General features: G+C 39.0%; 1 protein-coding gene across 4 annotated transcripts in view; it reads right to left on the reverse strand.

Moving 5' to 3' along the window:
- Positions 1-612: 612 nt before the first annotated feature.
- The window catches only part of atg4c (autophagy related 4C, cysteine peptidase), a 69,280-nt gene continuing 48,278 nt past the window's right edge, over positions 613-21,614 (reverse strand). For 3 of the 4 annotated variants that reach the window (XM_072273911.1, XM_072273913.1, XM_072273912.1), the window contains exons 7-11: positions 19,743-19,888; positions 16,918-16,996; positions 6,297-6,373; positions 4,621-4,740; positions 613-956 (exon numbers count right to left, since the gene is read on the reverse strand). In XM_072273911.1, the coding sequence (XP_072130012.1) occupies positions 780-956; positions 4,621-4,740; positions 6,297-6,373; positions 16,918-16,996; positions 19,743-19,888 (599 nt within the window). In that variant the 3' untranslated portion in view covers positions 613-779. Of the gene's footprint in view, positions 957-4,620; positions 4,741-6,296; positions 6,374-14,506; positions 15,079-16,917; positions 16,997-19,742; positions 19,889-21,614 lie in introns of those variants that run through there. The other variant, XM_072273914.1, reaches the window with a different exon arrangement.

Here is a 21,614-nt window from a genome sequence, read left to right on the forward strand (position 1 = left end):
ATGCTCCCCAATCCAGGCAACATCCTTGTAAATCTCCTCTGCACCCTTTCTATAGCTTCCACATCCTTCCTGTAGCGAAGCAACCAGAACTGAGTACAGTATTCCAAGTGGGGTCTGACCAGGGTCCTATATAGCTGCAACATTACCTCTCTAAATTCAATTCCACGATTAATGAAGGCCAATATACCGTATGCCTTCTTAACCACAGAGTCAATCTGCGCAGCTGCTTTGAGCGTCCTATGGACTCGGACCCCAAGATCCCTCTGATCCTCCACACTGCCAAGAGTCTTACCATTAATACTATATTCTGCTATCATTTTTGACCAACCAAAATGAACCACTTCACACTTATCTTTCACGTCCATACCAGCAAGGTCAAGGAGGAGACTATATAAATATAAAGGGAGCTTGTTCAGAGTGAGGCAGGATAACTGGAGAAATTTTTGCTAGTGTATGATCACTGATTTATATATTAAACCATCACAATATTTCCAAGATCATTCTTTTGTTAATCTCAAATGTCGATGATTTAACTTAGTGAGGCAAAGAAAATAAAGATGCATGAAGAAAACCATAGAAAAATGTTCAGCTGTAAAAAAAACTAGTATTTAAATTATTTTATTTATAGTAAATTACAAAAAAGACACAAGTTTACATTTTTATACAGTGAAATATATACTTTTGCAGATGTTTCACAGATTATCCATCAATGTTAGTAGGCACCCATAGTTTCTGCCAGCAATGGCAGGAAACCCCATTGTAGTTACTGTGAAATTCTGTTACAACAAAACAAATTCTTCATTACTCAACCTTTCTGCTTTCCTCCTCCGAGTCCCAGAGTCCTGTGTTATTGATTCAGTTTTCAGCGTACAGTGTTTATTAACTTCATAATCTTTAGCATGACCCTCTGAAAAAGTAAATAGTGGATATTTCTCCTTAGAAGGAGAGCTGAAAACCTAAAAATTAAATAGAAAGTAAATACCTTTCAGATTTTCATTTAAATTTTTAAACTGATTCATTCTTACAAAAAAATCTTATCACTTTTTATTTCAATATTCAGTTCTCACTCATTCCTCTATGTTTTGGCACCGACACCAAATCTGTCATTTTCTGTGTATGACGCTAGCCAGGGAGTATCATCAGATTTTTATACCTACCTATATCTAATCCTTTTCCAACACAAATTTTTGCACATGCACTTTCCAGTACATTTCAGAGATTAACCGCACGCATTAACAATTAATTAACAATACAGAACAGGAAATCTTGCTAAAGTTCCCTTTCATGCAACAAGCCAATTTTAAAAAACTTAGACAACAGGAATTCTGCAGATGCAGCCTCCGGGTCCAACATATTATTCTCCGTAACTTCCGCCACCTCCAACGGGATCCCACCACTAAGCACATCTTTCCCTCCCCCCCCTCTGCATTCCGCAGGGATCGCTCCCTATGCAACTCCTTTGTCCATTCGTTCCCCCCATCCCTCCCCACTGATCTCCGTCCTGGCACTTATCGGTGTAAGCAGAACAAGTGCTACACATGCCCTTACACTTCCTCCCTTACCACCATTCAGGGCCCCAAACAGTCCTTCCAGGTGAGGCAACACTTCACCTGTGAGTCGACTGGGGTGATATACTGCGTCCGGTGCTCCCGATGTGGCCTTTTATATATTGGCGAGACCCGACGCAGACTGGGAGACCGCTTTGCTGAACATCTACGCTCTGTCCGCCAGAGAAAGCAGGATCTCCCAGTGGCCACACATTTTAATTCCACATCCCATTCCCATTCTGACATGTCTATCCACGGCCTCCTCTACTGTAAAGATGAAGCCACACTCAGGTTGGAGGAACAACACCTTATATTCCGTCTGGGTAGCCTCCAACCTGATGGCATGAACATCGACTTCTCTAACTTCCGCTAAGGCCCCACCTCCCCCTCGTACCCCATCTGTTACTTATTTTTATGCACACATTCTTTCTCTCACTCTCCTTTTTCTCCCTCTGTCCCTCTGAATATACCTCTTGCCCATCCTCTGGGTCACCTCCCCCCCTTGTCTTTCTTCCCGGACCTCCTGTCCCATGATCCTCTCGTATCCCCTTTTGCCTATCACCTGTCCAGCTCTTGGCTCTATCCCTCCCCCTCCTGTCTTCTCCTATCATTTTGGATCTCCCCCTCCCCCTCCAACTTTCAAATCCCTTACTCACTCTTCCTTCAGTTAGTCCTGACGAAGGGTCTCGGCCTGAAACGTCGACTGCACCTCTTCCTACAGATGCTGCCTGGCCTGCTGCGTTCACCAGCAACTTTAAAAAACTTAGCACTGATCCAGCTAATATTAGTAAATTCAATATAGAACAATGACGAAATTGGGGACGTTCAAGGTTTGTGTAAGTCCATATTACATCAGAGAGCATTATTACCAACAGAACTATTGGGGAGACCAACGATTACATTTTAACAATCTACCAAACAGAAATTTCAAACAAGTCCCTGATGAATGTTGAAAGATAAAACTGCATAAATATGAAACTATACACATGTTCTACAACAGCACTGGCAAAACTATAAATGAAAAGATTCACAATTAGTTTCAGTTATTTATTTAATATGCCTAAGTTGTTTTAAAATTTCAATGGGCAGGATCATACTATTTGCTAGTCAGCAGTTTCGAAGAGAACTACAAGCAGTGCATGGGAAAGTGCTTTCCTGATGTCTGAGCTTGTGTACTGCAGTGCAGAAATCAGGAATGTGGTCACTCAATCTACATTTACTTTCTCCAATGCAGACACAACCTTGGCATAAACAGCCAACTCAACAAACTAAACTGGAAGACGTGCAAGGGCTTTGTTGCTTCATTTCTTTGGGTTCTCAGATGATAGGAAGGGACATAACAAAATAGCAGATGTTGCACTTCATGCACATGGGAATGTGCCAAGAAAATGAGAGTGGGTGGTAAAGATGTTAAAGTGGGACAGTGAAGCAAAGAAGGTATGGTCCCTTCAAGCTGGTCAAGAGAGGGGAGGAGAAGATATGTCAAGTAGTGAATACTCATTGATGGAGGCAGGAGATATAGAAGTTGAGGACATCAGAGATGTCACAATGGATATAGGAAAGATCTCATTGAGAGGGAAAAGAAAAGAGAAGACTGAAGGAAGATCTTTGTGGAGAAGGTAGAACTGGACTGCACAAGATTGTGCGTCTGAAGCTGCAGGTTGTGGAGGGTATGTCACCCAAGAAAATGAGATCAATGAAGATTGAGTAGTATGCATTACAAAGAGTATCTGAGCATCAGTTACTAATGTGATGACTATATTTAAACAAAGGACAGGTTTATATCTGTTAAATCAATAATTTTTAACATTTAAAATGGTTAATTCTATTTTTTATGCAGAAAAGAATTTAAGATAAATTAAATTTCCTTACAGTTAAGCACATTTTCATGCACTAATAGAATAATTTCCCCCCAATTCAAACCAACTTTAGTGTGCGCCATGAATGAAATAATCTATCAGAACTGCACACAATGTAAAGCTTCATTTAAGTCAGAGTATAATGAAAGTGATTTGCCAAGCTTAGATTTATTTTACTTTCAATATTGCCACCTGCTGGTCACAATATTTGACAGCTGTTTGAAAAATACAATGTCAAATGAATGAACAATGCTAATAGGAAAATTGAACCCCGGACTTCTCATTAGCAGGAATGTTTTGTAAAATTATAGATGCAGTCTTCACAAAACTGCTTTCAAAATATCACTGATGATTATGATACACAAAAATAACTGAATTTGGTGTGGTAATTATGTTTAAGGTGATAAAAGGAATTGACAAAGTTGACCTGGCAATTTGCTCATTGTGTTTCAGGATTCAAATTCCAGGGGTAACAAGAACAGGTAGGTTATGAAAAAGGGAAATGAGGCAGAAATTTTATTCCAAATAGGTAATAGAAGTGTATAATAAATCAGAGAAGTCTCTTGAAGCGAGTAATATAAACATTCCCCAGAACAGATTTTCTCGAGAAGGAAGGACTAAGGGCCATGTTGAGAAGATGGTTAGGTCAATTAAAAATATGACAGGCTTGGTAGCTTCCTGGCTTTTGTTGTTAAGAATTCATATGAAACTGAAAAAACAATGAGGTATTTCAACTCCTCCTCTTTTACTTCTAGCTTCTAACCAAAAGGATAGTTTGCCATCATCTTTTTCAAATCTACAAGTAAAATATGTGCACTTGACAAGTACATTTCTTATTCCTCCATCATTAACCAATAAAGTGTGAAAAGCTGCAGTTCAACTAACCCGAAAATTCCCGTGTACAATTACCACAATTTTCATTAAGCACAATATGAAAGAACAAATCTATAAAATAAAGTACTATTCTTACACATCAGTGTGGGAATCTTGGATTATTTTGCCACTCCCTGGAATCAATGCTGCAAATCTCAATTAATTCAGATCTTCCAAGAATGTATGGTTAATGCTATACCAAGTTATACCCTTATTAATCGGCTCTATCAGATGATTATTTACTTCTTCTAATAGATTTTAAGTAGTACAGAGAAATAGTGAAGAAAGAAATTACCCAGTGACTTATCCCAGCCTACTCCATCAATAATTCTACCACTCACCTTTGTTACTTCATCAATTATGTGTTCAAAATAATATTTGTTGGATGAATAAAGTCCTATTGTGCAGCTAGGATCCATTTTACCAAATGACATTTTTTTTGGAGATGGACAGTGATAGGACTGAAAATACAACAAAAATTGCAGAATTAGCCCCTCAGCAAAAAGCACGGACAACTCCACAGGTTTACTAATCCTGATAAATACAATTCAAATCAAATCGAGTTGAGTTTAGTGTCATATGCACAAGTACGGTGAGGTAGAGGTACAATGAAAAATTTGCTTGCAGCAGTATTACACTTAGCACACTTCAACTGGGGAAAACACAGTACTTATAATAATTCTAATTATACTATCAATTCTGAAATTGTCTCATATGATCAAATAAAATTGTAATGCATGATTATTAATGGAAGATAAAAGAATAGAGCAGAATTAGTTGGATGTATTTGCCTAGAAATTGGAACATGTGGCACAGATTTTTTTGTTATGTCATATAAAACTGATGAAACCCAGAGTAAGTCAACTAACTGATAATTTCCAGGTGAAACTGCACCCACAGTAAAACTATACTGACCTTTCTGGATAAAATTCATGCCATCAGATATAACATTTTCCTTACATTAAACACATTTTGAAAAGACATCAATTGCAAAGCAGTCAGAATGCAGGTGCTTTGAAAGGCAGCTGCCCAATCTGTGTTTCTCCAATGTAGAGGAGAGGACGTTATGAAATCCAATGCAGTATTCTAGCCTGGAGGAAGTGTAACTGCTTCAGCTGGAAAGACTTTTTAGATGCCTGGATGGTGAGTAAGAAAGAGGCAAAAGGGCATCCATTGCCTGTCTGCAGGGCAGCAAGCATCTGTGGTCTCCTGCCAATGCAAGCATGGGGAACAGCATCTCATCTTCTACCATTTCTGAGTTTCATGACAATTTTTGGTATTTTATCTGTGTTATCACTTTTTAAACTGTTACCATTAATCCATCAGCCACAAGAATCTAATAGAGTCCAGTTCATCATTAACAAGACTTTTTGTTTTAGATTATGTTACTAACTGAATTTAAACGTCATATTGGAATTTGAACTTGCATTTTAATGTTGTTAGTGCAAGTTTATGAATCACTAAATCAAATTACTAAACTACTGTCTTGCCACATAATTTTGTAATACTTTTGAGGACACAACTATGTACAACATAGTTGTAACACACCAAAAATGAGAAATTCTATTTCTATTAAAAATGATAATTGACTTTACGTGTAATTTAAGTGTTACATAGTCAAGTTGCTAAGAATGAAATTCCCATTTATTTTACCAATGGTATGGATGCTATAATTAGTTTATATGTACAGTTTTGAAGTATCTGTTAACTCTTGATGCACAAATATTTTTGTGAAATTTGAAATTCAATAATATAGTCTTAATTTAGTTGTAGTTCCATTGAATTTTAAAGTTGAAATATATTCCAGGTGTCTTCAAGTAACACAAATTTACTAAAAAAATAAAGGGATAAAGCAAAAGTTTAACAGCTCCTTCAGAATCTATTACTAATAAATCTTGATTAAGACAGAAATGTGTTCATCTTAGTGTAAAGTGTCCCGTAGTACAAGACTAAGTAATTCTAATTTACAGTCCGAATGAGAAAAACAAAGTAAGTATTTTACAGATGCAAACTTCACCTCAAGTGGAAAATCCTTCATGCTGACATCCACGAATGATTGGCAGTAATGAGGATCCATGTAAATTAAACTGTCATCTTGAAGGACAAAAAGAAAGAAAATAGATTCTCAATATCCTAATCAGACATCTTCTTACAGTCCCGTTTCTTCAACATGTAAAATAATGCTCAATATATCACGTTTATTGAGTGAAGTCTTCAGACAAGACTGCATTCTGAACACACACATTTTAAACAATTTTTCTTTAACATAGCATTTTGATGTTATTTAAGATGTTGGAAAACTTGATCAAAAATTAAAAAGCAGCCAGCAATGGACACCTATTTGTTCTATGCAATGTGAAAGAAAATATGTTCATATGGTGAAAAGATCACGTACAGGGATTTCAAGTAGCGAGAGCTATCTCAGATAGTAAATGTAAAAAGAAGAGTGACTCAATTAGTATTAAAGATAACAGACAGTAATTATGTTAGGACTGAAAGCAGCAATACTCCATTTCAAAAGCAGTAGGATGTGCAGCTACACTAGAGTGGAAGGGTGAATCTGGAATGATGTGGATCTATGCACCAGATTAAGTGCAAAGAATTTGGTACAAACTAAAATACACTGTGTGTGTGTGTGTGTGTGTGTGTGTGTATATATATATATATATCTATATATATATATATATATATATATATCTCCTCATTACTGCCAATCAGAAAGAAGGAAGTCTATGGATTACAGTTAGATTATAATTCCATTAAAAAACATACCAAGATGTCTGTAATGGAATGCTGTGGACTGGCACAGTCCAGGCTGCAGGAGCACAGGCTGAGGGATGCAGTCAATGCTAAGGCTCTATCAGCAACAGCCACAGTCTTGGCTCCTTTCACTACTGCTCAGAGGGGTTGATTTATACAGGGTAGCCCCCTTCCCCCACAAATAATGAAAGGGTTAGCACCTCGGGAAATCATGCGAGTGGCAATTGTATTACGTTTGTTTGTGTTTGCTTTCTTTAAATGTTTACGTTACTCAATGCAGCGACCATGAATGTTAAAAAAATACTGTTTCTTCCTTTGTATACACTTTTTAATTGTGAATATAATCTATTTTTGAAATAATGAAAAATCTCTGTCACACAAAGGTCTGTACTTGTAAGTACTCTTCTACAAAGGGAAGGTAATGCGACAACATCCAACTGACAGGGACACCGCAGTAGTGCAGACAGGCCTATCTTCTGCTACACCTGGGGCGTGTAGAAACTTAATACAGAGTGACATTTGCTGCCCTCATATTTTTGGTCCATACATTGCCTGATATAGCTACAGACGTGATGGTCACCAGGATGGGGCAATGTTGGGTACACATTTGGCCCCTTTCTTGGGGGAACTTGTGCACTGTGACCCACTTGGGCTCCCAGATAAACTGGTCCAGATCCTGGGTGATTCCAAGGCAAAGGAGCCGGGAACAAGCCAAACCTGCACCCTGAGAGTGTATCACACCCAACAAAACACTATATCCACCAACCCAATTTTTGTTTCACCATCCCACTCCACCCCAGCCAATTCTTGCTACATGCATCAGCTCTTCTAAACCAGATCACCAGCATTTTCAGGTAGTCAGGCCTGACACTGAAGGGGACATTAGATCAGTTGGGCCAGTTACCAAAGAGTATAACCTCGCTCCTCCGGCAGTTGATTCTGACCCGATGCCAACTCAAACTGTGAACTGACTCTGGTCCAAGCAGAAGATGGCGACATCATCCATGCACAGAGAGGTGTTGGCTTGTGTGTCTCCTCTGTCTGGCAATGCCATTCCTCTTATGCTCTTCCTGATGGATTTGGCAAAGGATTCTATGCAACACAAAAACAAGCCAGAGAAGGGTGGACAATCCTGCCTGACTCCAGACTTTATGGGGAAACTCTCTGTACCCTACCTATTAATTTGGACTGTACTACAGATATCTGTGCAGAACAGTTGGATCCAATTTCTGATTCTATTCCCAAAATTTATTTGGAGAGAGCGGACATCCATCATGTATGTGAATGATATTCTGTTGAAGACCTTCTCCTGACCAAACAGGCATTTACCTCTCTGTCCTGCATGTAGGTAAAGGTATCACTAATCAGCACAAGGCTGTCAACGATTTTCCTGCCTGACACAGCACAGGTTTTGTCTGGTGGATCTCCTGTCCAAGAGCAAATTTGACATAGTTAGCAAAGGCCCTCAAAAAAAATCTTAAAAGTACACACTCAACAGTGAAATGGGTCTCCAATTCCTGATGACATCATTCTCGCCCTTGTGTTTGTTGATGAGGAAGTGACGCCCTTCTTCTTGGAGTCTGACATGCTGCCATTCAGAAGCATAGCATCATTCCTTCCTAGCAGATCCAGTCCAAGAAGTCTCACGGAGCAAAGTACAACACTGCCAACAAGCCATTCCTTTTGGGAGCTTTACTCATGCCAAGAGAAAAGATGGAGCCCCTTTCCTCTCCAATCCTGATGGAGGGTCTCAGCCCAAAACACTGACTGCGTATTCCCCTCAATAGATGCTGCCTAACCTGCTGACTTCCTCCAGCATTTTGTGTGTGTTACTCAAGACTTACAACATCTGTAGAGTCTTGTGTCCATGAAAACAGAGGAAATGAAATTAATTTGTAAGGTACAATCAGGGAAAAAGAATATAAAGCAAAAGACAATATTGGAATAAGAATTGGTCTATGAAAGACAAAATTTCATATAGAGGAGGAAGACATGGGTCCAGTTCTTAATGAAAATTTTATACTGTGTTTACAAGAGCAGGATAATATCAATGTTGTAATTTAGGAGAAAGTAAGAGGACTATTGTATGGGATAAATATAATATATTTCAAAATTTAGCCTCTTTCAAAGAGAATAAATTACCAGCACCAGTTGAAATATAAACATTGTTGAAGGAAGCAAAGGAAGATTTTGCAGAAGCTCCGAACCATCATTTTTCAATCCTTCCTGCCAACAGAAGTGCCAGAGAAATGGAAGACCATTAACACTGTACCAATGTTTAGAAAGGAAGGATAAATTGAGAAGATGGTTAGTTTAACTTAAAATGTAAACAAATTATTGGAATCAATTTAGAAGGACTGTATTAAGACAGAATAAGGAATGATTACTCAAAACAAGGTCATGTCTGACTAACTTATTATATATTTTAAGGAAAAAACAAAGGGTTGATGAGAGCACAGAGTTTGTAGTGTACATGGATTTCAACAAGGCTACTGACAAGTGATCATGAAGTAGGCCAGTCAAAAGAGTAAAATTTCCTGGGATCAAAGGAACAGTGCCAATCTGGACTGAAATTTAGTTCAATGGTAGAAAGCAGAAGGTAATGATTGTTAGTTGTTTGTGAGACTAGAATGCTCTAAACCATGACGTTCCAAAATAGTCCCTTGGTTTATTTACTTATATAAAAGTGGCTTAGACATACTTGGCAGGAAAAAGAAGTTTGAAGATAAAAAAGATGGAGGAAAACTTTCAATCTGAGGATACAGATGATTTGGATAGTGAAGCAGATAAGTGGTAAGCAGAATTTAATCAGTCAAAGTCATTTAAGAAGTAAAGGAAAAGAGGAATAATTCCATAAATGGAAGAATAGAGAAATGCAGCAGAACAGATGTCCACAGATCCTTAAGTTGTCAACAGTTTAAAAAAGGTAAACAAAATATGCAGAAAGGTTATGAAGGAACTGTACATATGCACATTAAGTCACAGTTTGAGAATTGTGTACAGTTCCATAGGAAATGTACAATTGCCCTGGAAAAGATGCTGCCAGAACCAGAAAAACAGATATGAAACATTGGATGGGCTAGAGTTGTTTTCTTTGGAATAGAGCTGAGGGAGAGGCAAATGCATAAAATTATGGAAGCATCCATTTCCCATCATTCGGAGGAACCTTCATTAAATGATATGTCCTCACCTCACACATGACTTTCATAGATGGAAGGGGAAAAAGTGGTGGGAGGAAGAGAAAAGGTTCTTGACATAATTATCAGATATGTTTGTAGACTATATATTATTGTTTAAATAACAGTTGTGTACTACTGTACTCTGCTCCCCACCCCACCCCCCCCGGGTGTACATCTCTTATCTGATGAATCAGGATTTGCAAGAGATGGTGACGATAGAGATTGGAACACTGGCTGACAAAGACAATTCAGAATGACTCCCATCCAAAATTTCCAAATCAGCCAGCTCTCCCAACATTTGTACATTCAGTTAGTAAAGAATTCCTTACAAGAGTTGACCGCATTAATATTGGTGTCTTGCCTTAATTTGACCTACATTGCCACAAGGTATTTAAAAACACACATGTGGCTTTGATTTCAAAGCTGGAAATTACTAAATTTATTGAGTTCAATGTCACTATTGACCATAAGTTTGAACATTCCGCCCATGGGTTCCCATGCTTTCAAATTATGAGCAGAAGTTTTTATCTCTCTCTTTTAACTCGTGCCTTGTTCTGCTAATTCAACTGTTGGAATTGCTATTCACAAAAAAAAAGTCTGATTAGTATAATCTTTCTTATCCAGTTTTATATCATTCTATTAAAGTTTTCTTTGAGGAATTCCAGAGATCTTGATTCTCATTGGTGTCTCAACCAAAAATTGCTATTCATATGCAACTTCCAACAACGTATTGTGGACAGCCCTTTGACCACAAGGGAATACAGGCAAACTCATCCTCTTTTCAGGAAATATAGAGGTACCTGTAGTTCACTTTCAAGCTGAGTTTCCTGTTTTGCTGTCAATTGACAGCGTGGACTTTTCCCCCTTCAAACGAAGGGCCAAGTTTAGCGTCTGTACTGCAGGTAATTCATAAGTCCTCCTAACCTGTATAATTCAGTTATAATCTGAAGTTAATACCATGGGGAAAACACTGAAACAAGAAAACTAAGGAATACATCTTTGTGAGTTTCCTTAGCTACACATGAAGGGGCTGAGTCATTTAAAATCAATGTTCCCATTAACTAATGCAACTCAGTCTGCTGGTACTATCAAGATCATAATGAGGCAAAGGCATTGGGAACAATTCTTTCCAAATACAAAATGTTCAGACAGGACAGACCAGGAAATGCAAAATACAAGTGGAGATCTAAGCGCAAGAATTTTAGATTACTGTGATTTTAGTGTGTTAAACCATACAAAATTATGCAATAAATATTAATCCTTTATCCACAAGCATTTCAAATATTTTCCTATTCTCATTTTCCCAATTTTTAATAAAAATTATTTTCACTTTTGCCGACTGTAACTCATTTGGAACACAATTCAGAAAGTTCCAGGTTCAAGTCCCATTTTAGAGCTGTACAAAGGTTTACTTCATTGTATGCTGTATATCAATGATTTAGATGATGGAATAGATGGCTTTGTTGCCAAGTTTGCAGACAATACAAAGATTGGTGGAGGGGCAGGTAGTGCTAAGGAAACAGGTAGGCTGCAGAAGGATCTAGGAGAATAGTCAAGGAAGTGGCAAATGAAATACAATGTTGGGAAATGCATGGTCATACACTTTGGTAGTAGAAATAAACGTGCAGACCTTTTCTAAACGGGGAGAAAATCCAAGAATCTAAGTTGCGAAAGGACTTGGGAGTCCTCGTGCAGAACATTCTAAAGATTAACTTGCAGGTTGAGTCAGTGGTGAGGAAGGTAAATGCCATGTTAGCATTCATTTCAAGAGGTCTAGAGTACAAGAGCAAGGATGTGATGCTGAAGCTTTATAAGGCACTGGTGAGGCCTCAAGTACAGGTGTTCCCTGCTTTTCGAACGTTCGCTTTACGAAACCTCACTGTTACGAAAGACCTATATTAGTTACCTGTTATCGCTAACAGAAGGTGTTTTCACTGTTACGAAAAAAGGCAGTGCGCGTCCCGAGCAGCCGCTCCTCCCCCGGATTCGGAACTGCATTCTAGCCGGCATTGCTTAAACACGTGCCTGTGAGCAGCTGTTTGCAAGACGAGTTCTATGGTATCAGAAAAGCCTGAAAGAGCTCGTAAGGGTATTATATTTGGCGTAAAACTAGACATAATTAAGCGTTTCGATTGTGGTGAACGAAGTAAGGACAAGCAACACACATCAAAGTTGCTGGTGAACGCAGCAGGCCAGGCAGCATCTCTAGGAAGAGGTGCAGTCGACGTTTCAGGCCGAGACCCTTCGTCAGGACCCTTGACGAAGGACGTCCTGACGAAGGGTCTCGGCCTGAAACATCGACTGCACCTCTTCCTAGAGATGCTGCCTGGCCTGCTGCATTCACCAGCAACTTTGATGTGTGTTGCTTGAATTTCCAGCATCTGCAGAATTCCTGTTGTTTGAAGTAAGGACAAAGTGAGTTTGGCTTGTGGAAGTTCACGAAGATGATGTTGAAGAGGTTTTGGCATCCCATGACCAATAACTGATAGATGAAGAGCTGATGCAATTGGAAGAGAAAAGGATAACAATCGAAACCGAATGCAGTAGCTAACAGACTGAAAGTGAAGTCGTCCAGGAACTGAATGTGAAGCAACTGCGTGAGATTTTCGCTGCAATGATAAAGTACGACTTTAATTTTGAAAGGGTACATCGGTTTAGGGCATATTTGCAAGATGGTTTGAGTGCTTGCAAAGAACTGTATGATAGAAAAATGCACGAGGCTAAATAAGCAGTCAAGCAAGCCTTCCACATCAGCCACAGCAGACGACGAACCTCGACCTTCGACATCGAGACAGGCAGACATAGAAGATGACCTGCCTCCCTGATGGAAACAGACGATGATAAGATGACACCCCAGTGTTCCACCACCCCAACCCCCGGGCCACGAACCGATACATTGCCGCGGAGAATGCAGCGGTAGCCAGGTCGTGGAGAATGCAGCGGTAGCCAGGACACACCCGGCATATCTTTAAGAAAAAAGCCGAAATAAACAAGCTAATTAATTAGGTGCCGCCCGGCACGTAAATATCAGCCCAGATCAGAGGCAACGCAATCAGCAATCGGCTCTGATCTGGGCTGACATTTACATGCCGGGCGGCACCTAATTAATTAGCTTGTTTATTTTGGCTTTTTTCTTAAAGATGTGCCGGGTGCATCCTGGCTACCGCTGTATTCTTCGCAGATCGGTATCGGTTCGCTGCCCGGAGGGTGGGGGCCACTGCACCACCCCAACCTCCAACAACTCAGCCTAACACATCATCATCAGTGTGCTCGGCGCTGTCTTCCCAATTCCCGTAAGTGATACTACACTGTACATACATTATTTCCACTTTATATAGGCTATGTATTTTTATGCATTATTTGGTATGATTTGGCAGCTTCATAGCTTAAAGGTTACTGGAGAGAGTGTTTCTGCCGAGAGCACTTACGTGAGATTTTTGCCAAGAGCACTTGCGCTGTGTTTATACCGAGAGCACTTGCGTGGGATTTTCGCTACGGAGGACAGTGCAGCAATGATTGTAGAGAAGTATTTCTACTTTATATAGGCTGTGTATTTATCATATTATTCCTGCTTTTACTATATGTTATTCTTATTTTAGGTTTTATGTGTTATTTGGCATGATTTAGTAGGTTATTTTTGGGTCTGCGAACGCTCACAAATTTTTCCCACATAAATAAATGGTAATTGCTTCTTCACTTTATGACATTCCGGCTGATGAACCATTTCATAGGAACGCTCTACCTTCGGATGGCGGGAGAAATCTGTATTGTGAACAGTTTTGGGCCCCTGATCTTAGAAAAGATGTGCTGGCATTGGAGAGGGTCCAGAGGAAGTTCACAAGGATGATTCCAGGAATAAAAGGGTTATCATACAAGTTTCCATCAAACTCAATATATAAGTTTGCTGATGACACCATAATTGTAGGCCGTATCTCGGGTAGTGATGAGTTTGAGTACAGAGAGGAAATTAAGAACCTGGTGGCATGGTGCGAAGACAATAACCTATCCCTCAACATCAGCAAGACGAAGGAATTGGTTGTTGACTTCAGAAGGACTAGCAGACCGCACGACCCAATTTACATTGGTGGTGCGCAAGTGGAACAGGTCAAAGGCTTTAAGTTCCTCAGGGTCAATATCACAAATGACCTGACTTCGTCCAACCAAGCAGAGTTCACTGCCGAGAAGGCCCAACAGCACCTTTACTTCCTGAGAAAACTAAAGAAATTTGGCCTGTCCCATAAAACGCTCACTAATTTTTATAGATGCACCGTAGAAAGCATTCTTCTAGGGTGCATCACAACCTGGCATGGAAGTTATGATTATGAAGACACGTAGTCCTCTTTTATTGACATTTAGTATTGCATGCATTAAGAAATTATATATTATTTCCTCCGGTGTGATATCACAAAACACAGGACAGACCAAGACTGAAAAAACTGACAAAACCACATAATTATAACATATAGTTACAACAGTACAACAATACCATAACTTGATGAAGAAGTCCATGAGCACAGTAAAGTTCAAAGTTTCTCAAATGTCCCACATCTCACGCAGACGGGAGAAGGAAGAAAAATTCTCCCTGCCATGCTGACCACAATCCAACTCTGAGTCATCCGAAAACTTCGAGCTCTGATCAGCTCTCTGACACAGAGTACTGAGCGCCATCTCTGTCCGAACGATTCGACCTCCTTCTCAGTCGCCAAAAGCAGGCAAGGCCGGAGACTTTGAGGCCTACCCTCCGAAAGATCCCCGACCACACAGTAACGACAGCAGCGAACGGGCGTTTCAGAAATTTCTCCAGATGTTCCTCTGTGCTTTCACGTCCATTCTCCAATAAATCAGAATTGTCCACGGCCCCTATTTAACAGATACGATATCACTTTTCACCAGAGGGCTGCGCACACGCAGGCGTGCCGCCATCTTCTCCTCCCGCCAGTTGTCCTGTCCAAGACCAAAAGAAGCTGCAGAAGATCGTGAACACGGCGCAGCACATCACACAAACCAATCTTCCGTCCGTGGACTCACTTTACACCGCACGCTGTTGGAGCAGTGCTGCCAGGATAATCAAGGACACGACCCACCCAGCCAACACACTTTTCGTCCCTCTTCCCTCCGGGAGAAGGTTCAGGAGCTTGAAGACTCGTACGGCCAGATTTGGGAACAGCTTCTTTCCAACTGTGATAAGACTGCTGAACAGATCCTGACCCGGATCTGGGCCGTACCCTCCAAATATCCAGACCTGCCTCTCGTTTTTTTTGCACTACCTTACTTCTCATTTTTCTATTTTCTATTTATGATTTATAATTTAAATTTTTAATATTTACTAATTTTAACTATTTTTAATATTTTAATATTTAATATTTGTAATCCAGGGAGTGTGAAGCGCAGAATCAAATATCGCTATGATGATTGTACAATTGTTTGTTATCAATTGTTTGGCAACAATATGGCTCTGGGCCTGTACTTCCTGGAATTTAGGAGGGTGAAGGGGGATCTCACTAAAACCTTTCGAATGTTGAAAGGCTAGATGTGATGTTGGAAGGATGTTTCCCATGGTGGGCACGTCTAGGACAAGAGGGCACAGCCTCAGGATAGAGGGACATCCATTTAAAACAGAGATATGGAGACATTTCTTTAGTCAGAGGGTGGTGAATTTGTGAAATTTATTACCATAGGCAGCTGTGGAGGCCAGGTCGTTGAATGTACTTACAGCAGGGCTTGATAGGTTTTTGACTGGACACAGCATCAAGTTACAGGGAGAAGGCCAAGGAGTGGGGTTGAGGAGGGAAAAAAAAAGGATCAGCTATGATTGAATAGCGGAGCAGACTCGTTGGGCTAGATGGCCTAATTCTGCTCCTATGTCTTAAGGTCTTATACCAATCTTCCAGTTTAATACTGTACTGAAAGATACAAATGACTGAATACAGATACAGTCATACAGGTGTTTTTTTTAATAGATCTTGCACTGGAGGCCTTTTCCTCTTCTTAAATAAATATTAAATATTGCACAGATTATTTTTAAGAGAAGGTTATTTTTATGTTCTGGTCAAAATTTCCTTTTATTAGTAACTCCAAACTATAAAATATGTAGCTTGTAGGAGTTTGTGTAAAAAGGTTGTCAGGTTTCCTTATAAAACAGATACACTCCAATGGCTGTAAAGCACATTGGAAAACTCTGTAAAGGACTTAAAGCAAGCTAAATAAACACATTTATCCGCCAAAATTTCCTACTTTAGATCTTGATGTAATCAACTGATAAAAGAACACACACCTGTAAGTAGTAGCAGGAGTATGCATTACATTTTATCATTTCTTCCAACAAGAAAAAAACTATCACCACTTTAGTTCACTGTATTAAAATAAAGTTTTAAAAAAATTTTCCTGTGAATAGAATTAATTGCCGTCATATTTTGTGAAGTCAAATTTAAGGATAAGGAACTTTTACTGTGATCAAGCCACTCAATGCATTTGTTGTACTACTATTCAATTACATGAGAAAATGGCAGATATGCAAGATATAGTTAACATGATAGAGATTTTTTTGGCCAATGTCATTCTAATACTTCCACCACTGACAACATCTTAATATATTGCAGCTTGCAACCAAATAAGAGCAAAATGTGAAATGTATAATTACATTGCTGCTTAATTTCAGGGGGAAAAAAAAGTTCCACATCAATTACAAAATACACAAACCTTGAAATCCCACAAAGTAGAAAGACTGCTTTGGCTTCCCACCAATAATTCCGACACAGAACTCAAGACTTAAGATCCCCTATTTATAGAAAAGGAGAACTGTGTGAGAACTTGCATGGTTTTTATTCAATTCTACAAAACATACTTTTTCTAAATTGAGAAATAATTGAAAAACAGTGTGCGACCCTTCCCAGTGATTTTAACTTCTGTGTAAACAATATCTGAGGTTAAAAACTAGAAAAAACTGTTAAACTGGTAATGGGGACACAGATATCAGGTTGTGCAGGTTGTGTGTAACCAGTGATCTTTTCCTGTATATTTTAATTTTTATTTTCATTAACCACACTATTGATGGTGCATTGCCTGAGAAGACAATAAGTTGCAAAGAAATTAAGGTGTAATGAAACAAATTTCTCTTCTGAACATCATTATTCTATAGTATTGTAAATACTAAATGCCATCCATTATCAGTGATACCTGTTCTGTCTTATTCTAAATGAAAGGTAAATATACAAACATCACCATGGCCGAATCTGATCATACCCTCACCTGATGCTTTTATGCAACTGTGGCCAATACTCTCACTCTGAAAGATCTTACCAAAATTAGAAACATGGGACTTTGAATCTGCAAGGTTGATTAACACCCTGAGAAATTCTGCTTCCCATTGAACCAGAAAGATGGCTTGATTTTAAAATGAAAACAGGGATTTTATATTTACAAAAATTCAAACAAAAGCATTTAATTTATCACAAACAGGTATTTAATTGGCTATTAACATTGCCCTTCATTTAAGTCTCTACAAATAGGTAGAAACAGTTTGTTTAAATGACTTAACAGCCTTGACTCTGAAAACATATAAAGTATTTATTACCTGCCCTGCAAAGCATGCTTAGTTGGCAGTCTTTTCATATGTTAAGTGAAGTACAATAAAAACTTATCATGCGGATAAATTCAAGGCTATAGTTGTGGGTAATTTGTTGCATGGTTTAGGAGGCTTTGAACACAGCCCCAAAACAACATTCCATTATAACATCATTCAATGATGCTGCAATGATTTAGAAAATGCTATAACTAATTTCACTGAGCATGCAAATAAGCATAAATATTTAGTCTGTAGAGCAGAGTGGAATACTGGTAGACCTGCTGCTCACTGTACCAGAGACAGGGTTCAATCCTGACCTCCAGTTTGCATATCCTCCCTATTATCACATGTGTTTCCTCCGGGTGCTCTAGTTTAAAGCACAAGACATAGATTAGACATTCAGATCATTGAGTTTACTCCACCATTCCATCATGGCTGATTTATTATCCCACTCAACCCCATTCTCCTGCCTTCTCCCCATAACCTTTGATACCCGAACCAATCAAGAACCAATCAACCTCCAGCTTAAGTATATTCAGTGACTTGGCCTCCACAGCCGCCTGTGATAATAAGTTCCACATATTCACTACCCTCTGGCTAAAGAAATTCCTCCTCATCTCTGTTCTAAATGGATGTCCCTCAATTCTGAGACTCTAGTCCTAGATTCACCCACCATAGGAAACATCCTCTCCACAAGGCCTTAATTTGATATTTGATAGGTTTCAATGAGATCCCCTCTCATTCTTCTAAACCAGAGTTCAGGCTTACAGTCATCAAATGCTCCTCATACACTAACCCTTTCATTCCCAGAATCATTCTCATGTACCTCCTCTGGATCCTCTCCAATGCCAGTACATCTTTTTCTTAGATAATGGGCTCAAAACTGCTCACAATATTCCAAGTACAGTCTGACTAATGCTTTATAAGTCCTCTGCATTACATCCTTGCTCTCAAGTTCTAGTCCTCTCAAAATGAATGCTAACATTGCATTTGCTTTCCTTACCACTGATTCAACCTGCAAATTAACCTCTTTGCAGCTTTATTTTAATTTTTCTCCCCATTCAGAAAATAGTCTACAATTTTATTCCTTCTACCAAAGTTTATGACCATGCACATCCCTGCACTGTATTCCATCTACCACTTCTTTGCCCATTATCTCGATCTGTCCAAGTCCTTCTGCATACTCCCCACTTCCTCAGCACTACCTGGCTCCTCCACCAATCTTTGTATTGTCTGCTAATTTGGCCACAAAGCCATTAATTCCATGATCCAAATCACTGACATATAATATGAAAAGAAGCGGCCCTAACGCAGACCCATGCAAAACACCAGTAGTCACCAGCAGTCTCCAGAAAAGGCCACTTTTATTCCAACTCTTTGCCTGCTGCCAAACGTCCAATCTTTTATTCATGCTAGTATCTTTCCCATAATACCACGTGCTCTTATCCATTGTTTCACTTTCTACACATACGCATTCAAAAGCATTATTAGTCACCTTGAACTTTTGGACTCCTTAGCAACTCATCTCCACATTAAAAAAATGCTTCCTATGACACAATTGAAGTTAATGCATTTGCAGTTAAGTTTCAAGATCGCCACCCAAATGCACACAGTTTACTTGAATGGCAAAAATAGTCATCAACTTTTGCAACAATGGAGAACATCACAACCAGAGTAAATCTCGATTTCAATGGAGTTACAACTTGGCAGAATAATTAACAGCAGGAAGCTGCTTGATTTTACTGCCCCCTCTTTGGCTATGGATAAGCCTTATTGAAACCACAGCTCCAGTAAATACCAAATTAGTAAAAATTGTGTGTCTAACTAACTCCCTTAGTAATATAATATTACCCTGTACATTGTGAAAGGATTTGAAATTAGAATGAGAACAAAAAAAAAGTTATAACCTAGCACCAAAGAATTGTGTGGATACTATAGAATGACATTCTATTGACACTACCTTTAGAATCTCTTTGCATTCAGGGTTGACCTTCTCTCCTCCGAGTCTCACCGGTATTAGGATAAGAACAGCATTCCTGTCTGATGAACCTGGTATTCCACATTCAACAGTTTGTAAGTGTTTCTCCTTTACATCAGCAATATAAACTGAAAAAGAGTGTAACACTTTAATCACAGTTTGTTCTCCCAAAATTTCTAATCTGCTCTTTCATTTCCCTGCATCCCTAAACTAAGTTGAATTCAAAAATCAAGGCAACATATCCTATTACCTGTACTCTGTATTTTTTTGTTTTTCTGTCAAGCTGGAATCCAAAGCTTTGTGCCCACATTCTGTTTAATATGGTGTTCACTCAGATTCCTCATAAAATAGAATATAAAACATAGAGCAGCACAACACAGTCCCGGCCTTTCAGGCCACAATGTTGAGCCGACCTTTTAATCTTTTCTAAAGATCAATCTAATGCACATAGCGCTCCATTTTTCTTACATCTATTTTCCTAACTAAGAGACTCTTTAATGTCCCAAATGTATCTGCCTCTACCACCACCCCGGCAACATATTCCACACACCCATCGCTCTCTGTGTGAAAGTCCTATCTCTGATATTTCCCCCTAATCACCTTAAAATTATACTCTCTCACATTAGCCATTTCTGCTCTGGGAAAAAGATGCTGGCCGTCCATTTTACCTTTGCCCCTTATCTTCTACACCTCTATCAAGTCACCTCTCATCCTCCTTCACTACAAAAAGAAAAGCCCTAGCTCACTCAACCTTTAATCCTAAAATATGCTCTCTAATCCAGGAAGCATCCTGGTACATCTCCTCTCCACCCCTTCTGAAGCTTTCACATCCTTTCTATAATGAGGGGTCCATAACTTAACACAATATTCCAAGTGTGGTCCAACCAGTTTTATAGAGCTGCAATATTAGCTCGTAACTGTTGGACTCAATCCCCCAACTAATGAAGACCATATGCTTACTAATTTCAGATATGGTTTTAATCTTTGAATTCTCTTCATATTACTTATTCTTCTAAATATAGACTAATTAAAAATACAAACAGCATAATGTTCTTATCTATTAGCATAACTTGCTTATACAATGCAGTTCAATTTGTCTTAAGAAGATACCAGCTACTGAATATATATGATATTTCACCATTTCTCACACCAACCATCTTCTAGCTTCATGCAAGGTCTCCAATTTTAATGACAGCCAGGCCAAAAAATTTGACTGCACAACCCAATGCTGCACAGATGGCAATTGTATTACAAGGGAGTTTGAAGAAACATTGGCTGTATTTCTGAGTGATAAATTCCAATCATTAAAACTGCAGTATTCTTGGGGAAGAAAAACCTGTGTATCCTAGTGTGGTTTCTCTAGTGTCCAGCTCATCCAAATGATGTCAATAGTAGTGTAGTGCCCAAGATTATTATCTAGAGATACTTTTGACATGCACAGGAGAATCATCTCATATAAGTGCTGAAAATTCTAAAAGGAGAATGTAAATTCATATATAAATGAACCTCCCTGCAAACTAAACCTGAACTACAGCAATCCAACTGGGATAACTGTAATCATACCACCAGATGGCTTCAGATGGTTCCCCTTCGAGTGTTAGTACCCAGAATAATAACAATAAATTCTGCAAATAAAAATAAGCAAATCAATGCTCAACAGATAAGAAATAAAGAACACTACTTGGCAGAAAAGAAAGCACCCAACAACATGATCAACCTTGGCTTGGTCACAAGTAATTCTCTCACTCACATAGCACAAACTAGCACTCATGTCATGTGACATCAACGATCAGGCACATATTCATATGTTTCCTGCACACCTCTCACTCCTTTTACCAACAATAAAAGGGCTAA

The sequence above is a fragment of the Mobula birostris genome, chromosome 12, assembly GCF_030028105.1.
Source record: "Mobula birostris isolate sMobBir1 chromosome 12, sMobBir1.hap1, whole genome shotgun sequence".
In the NCBI taxonomy this organism is placed as follows: Eukaryota; Metazoa; Chordata; class Chondrichthyes; order Myliobatiformes; family Myliobatidae; genus Mobula; species Mobula birostris.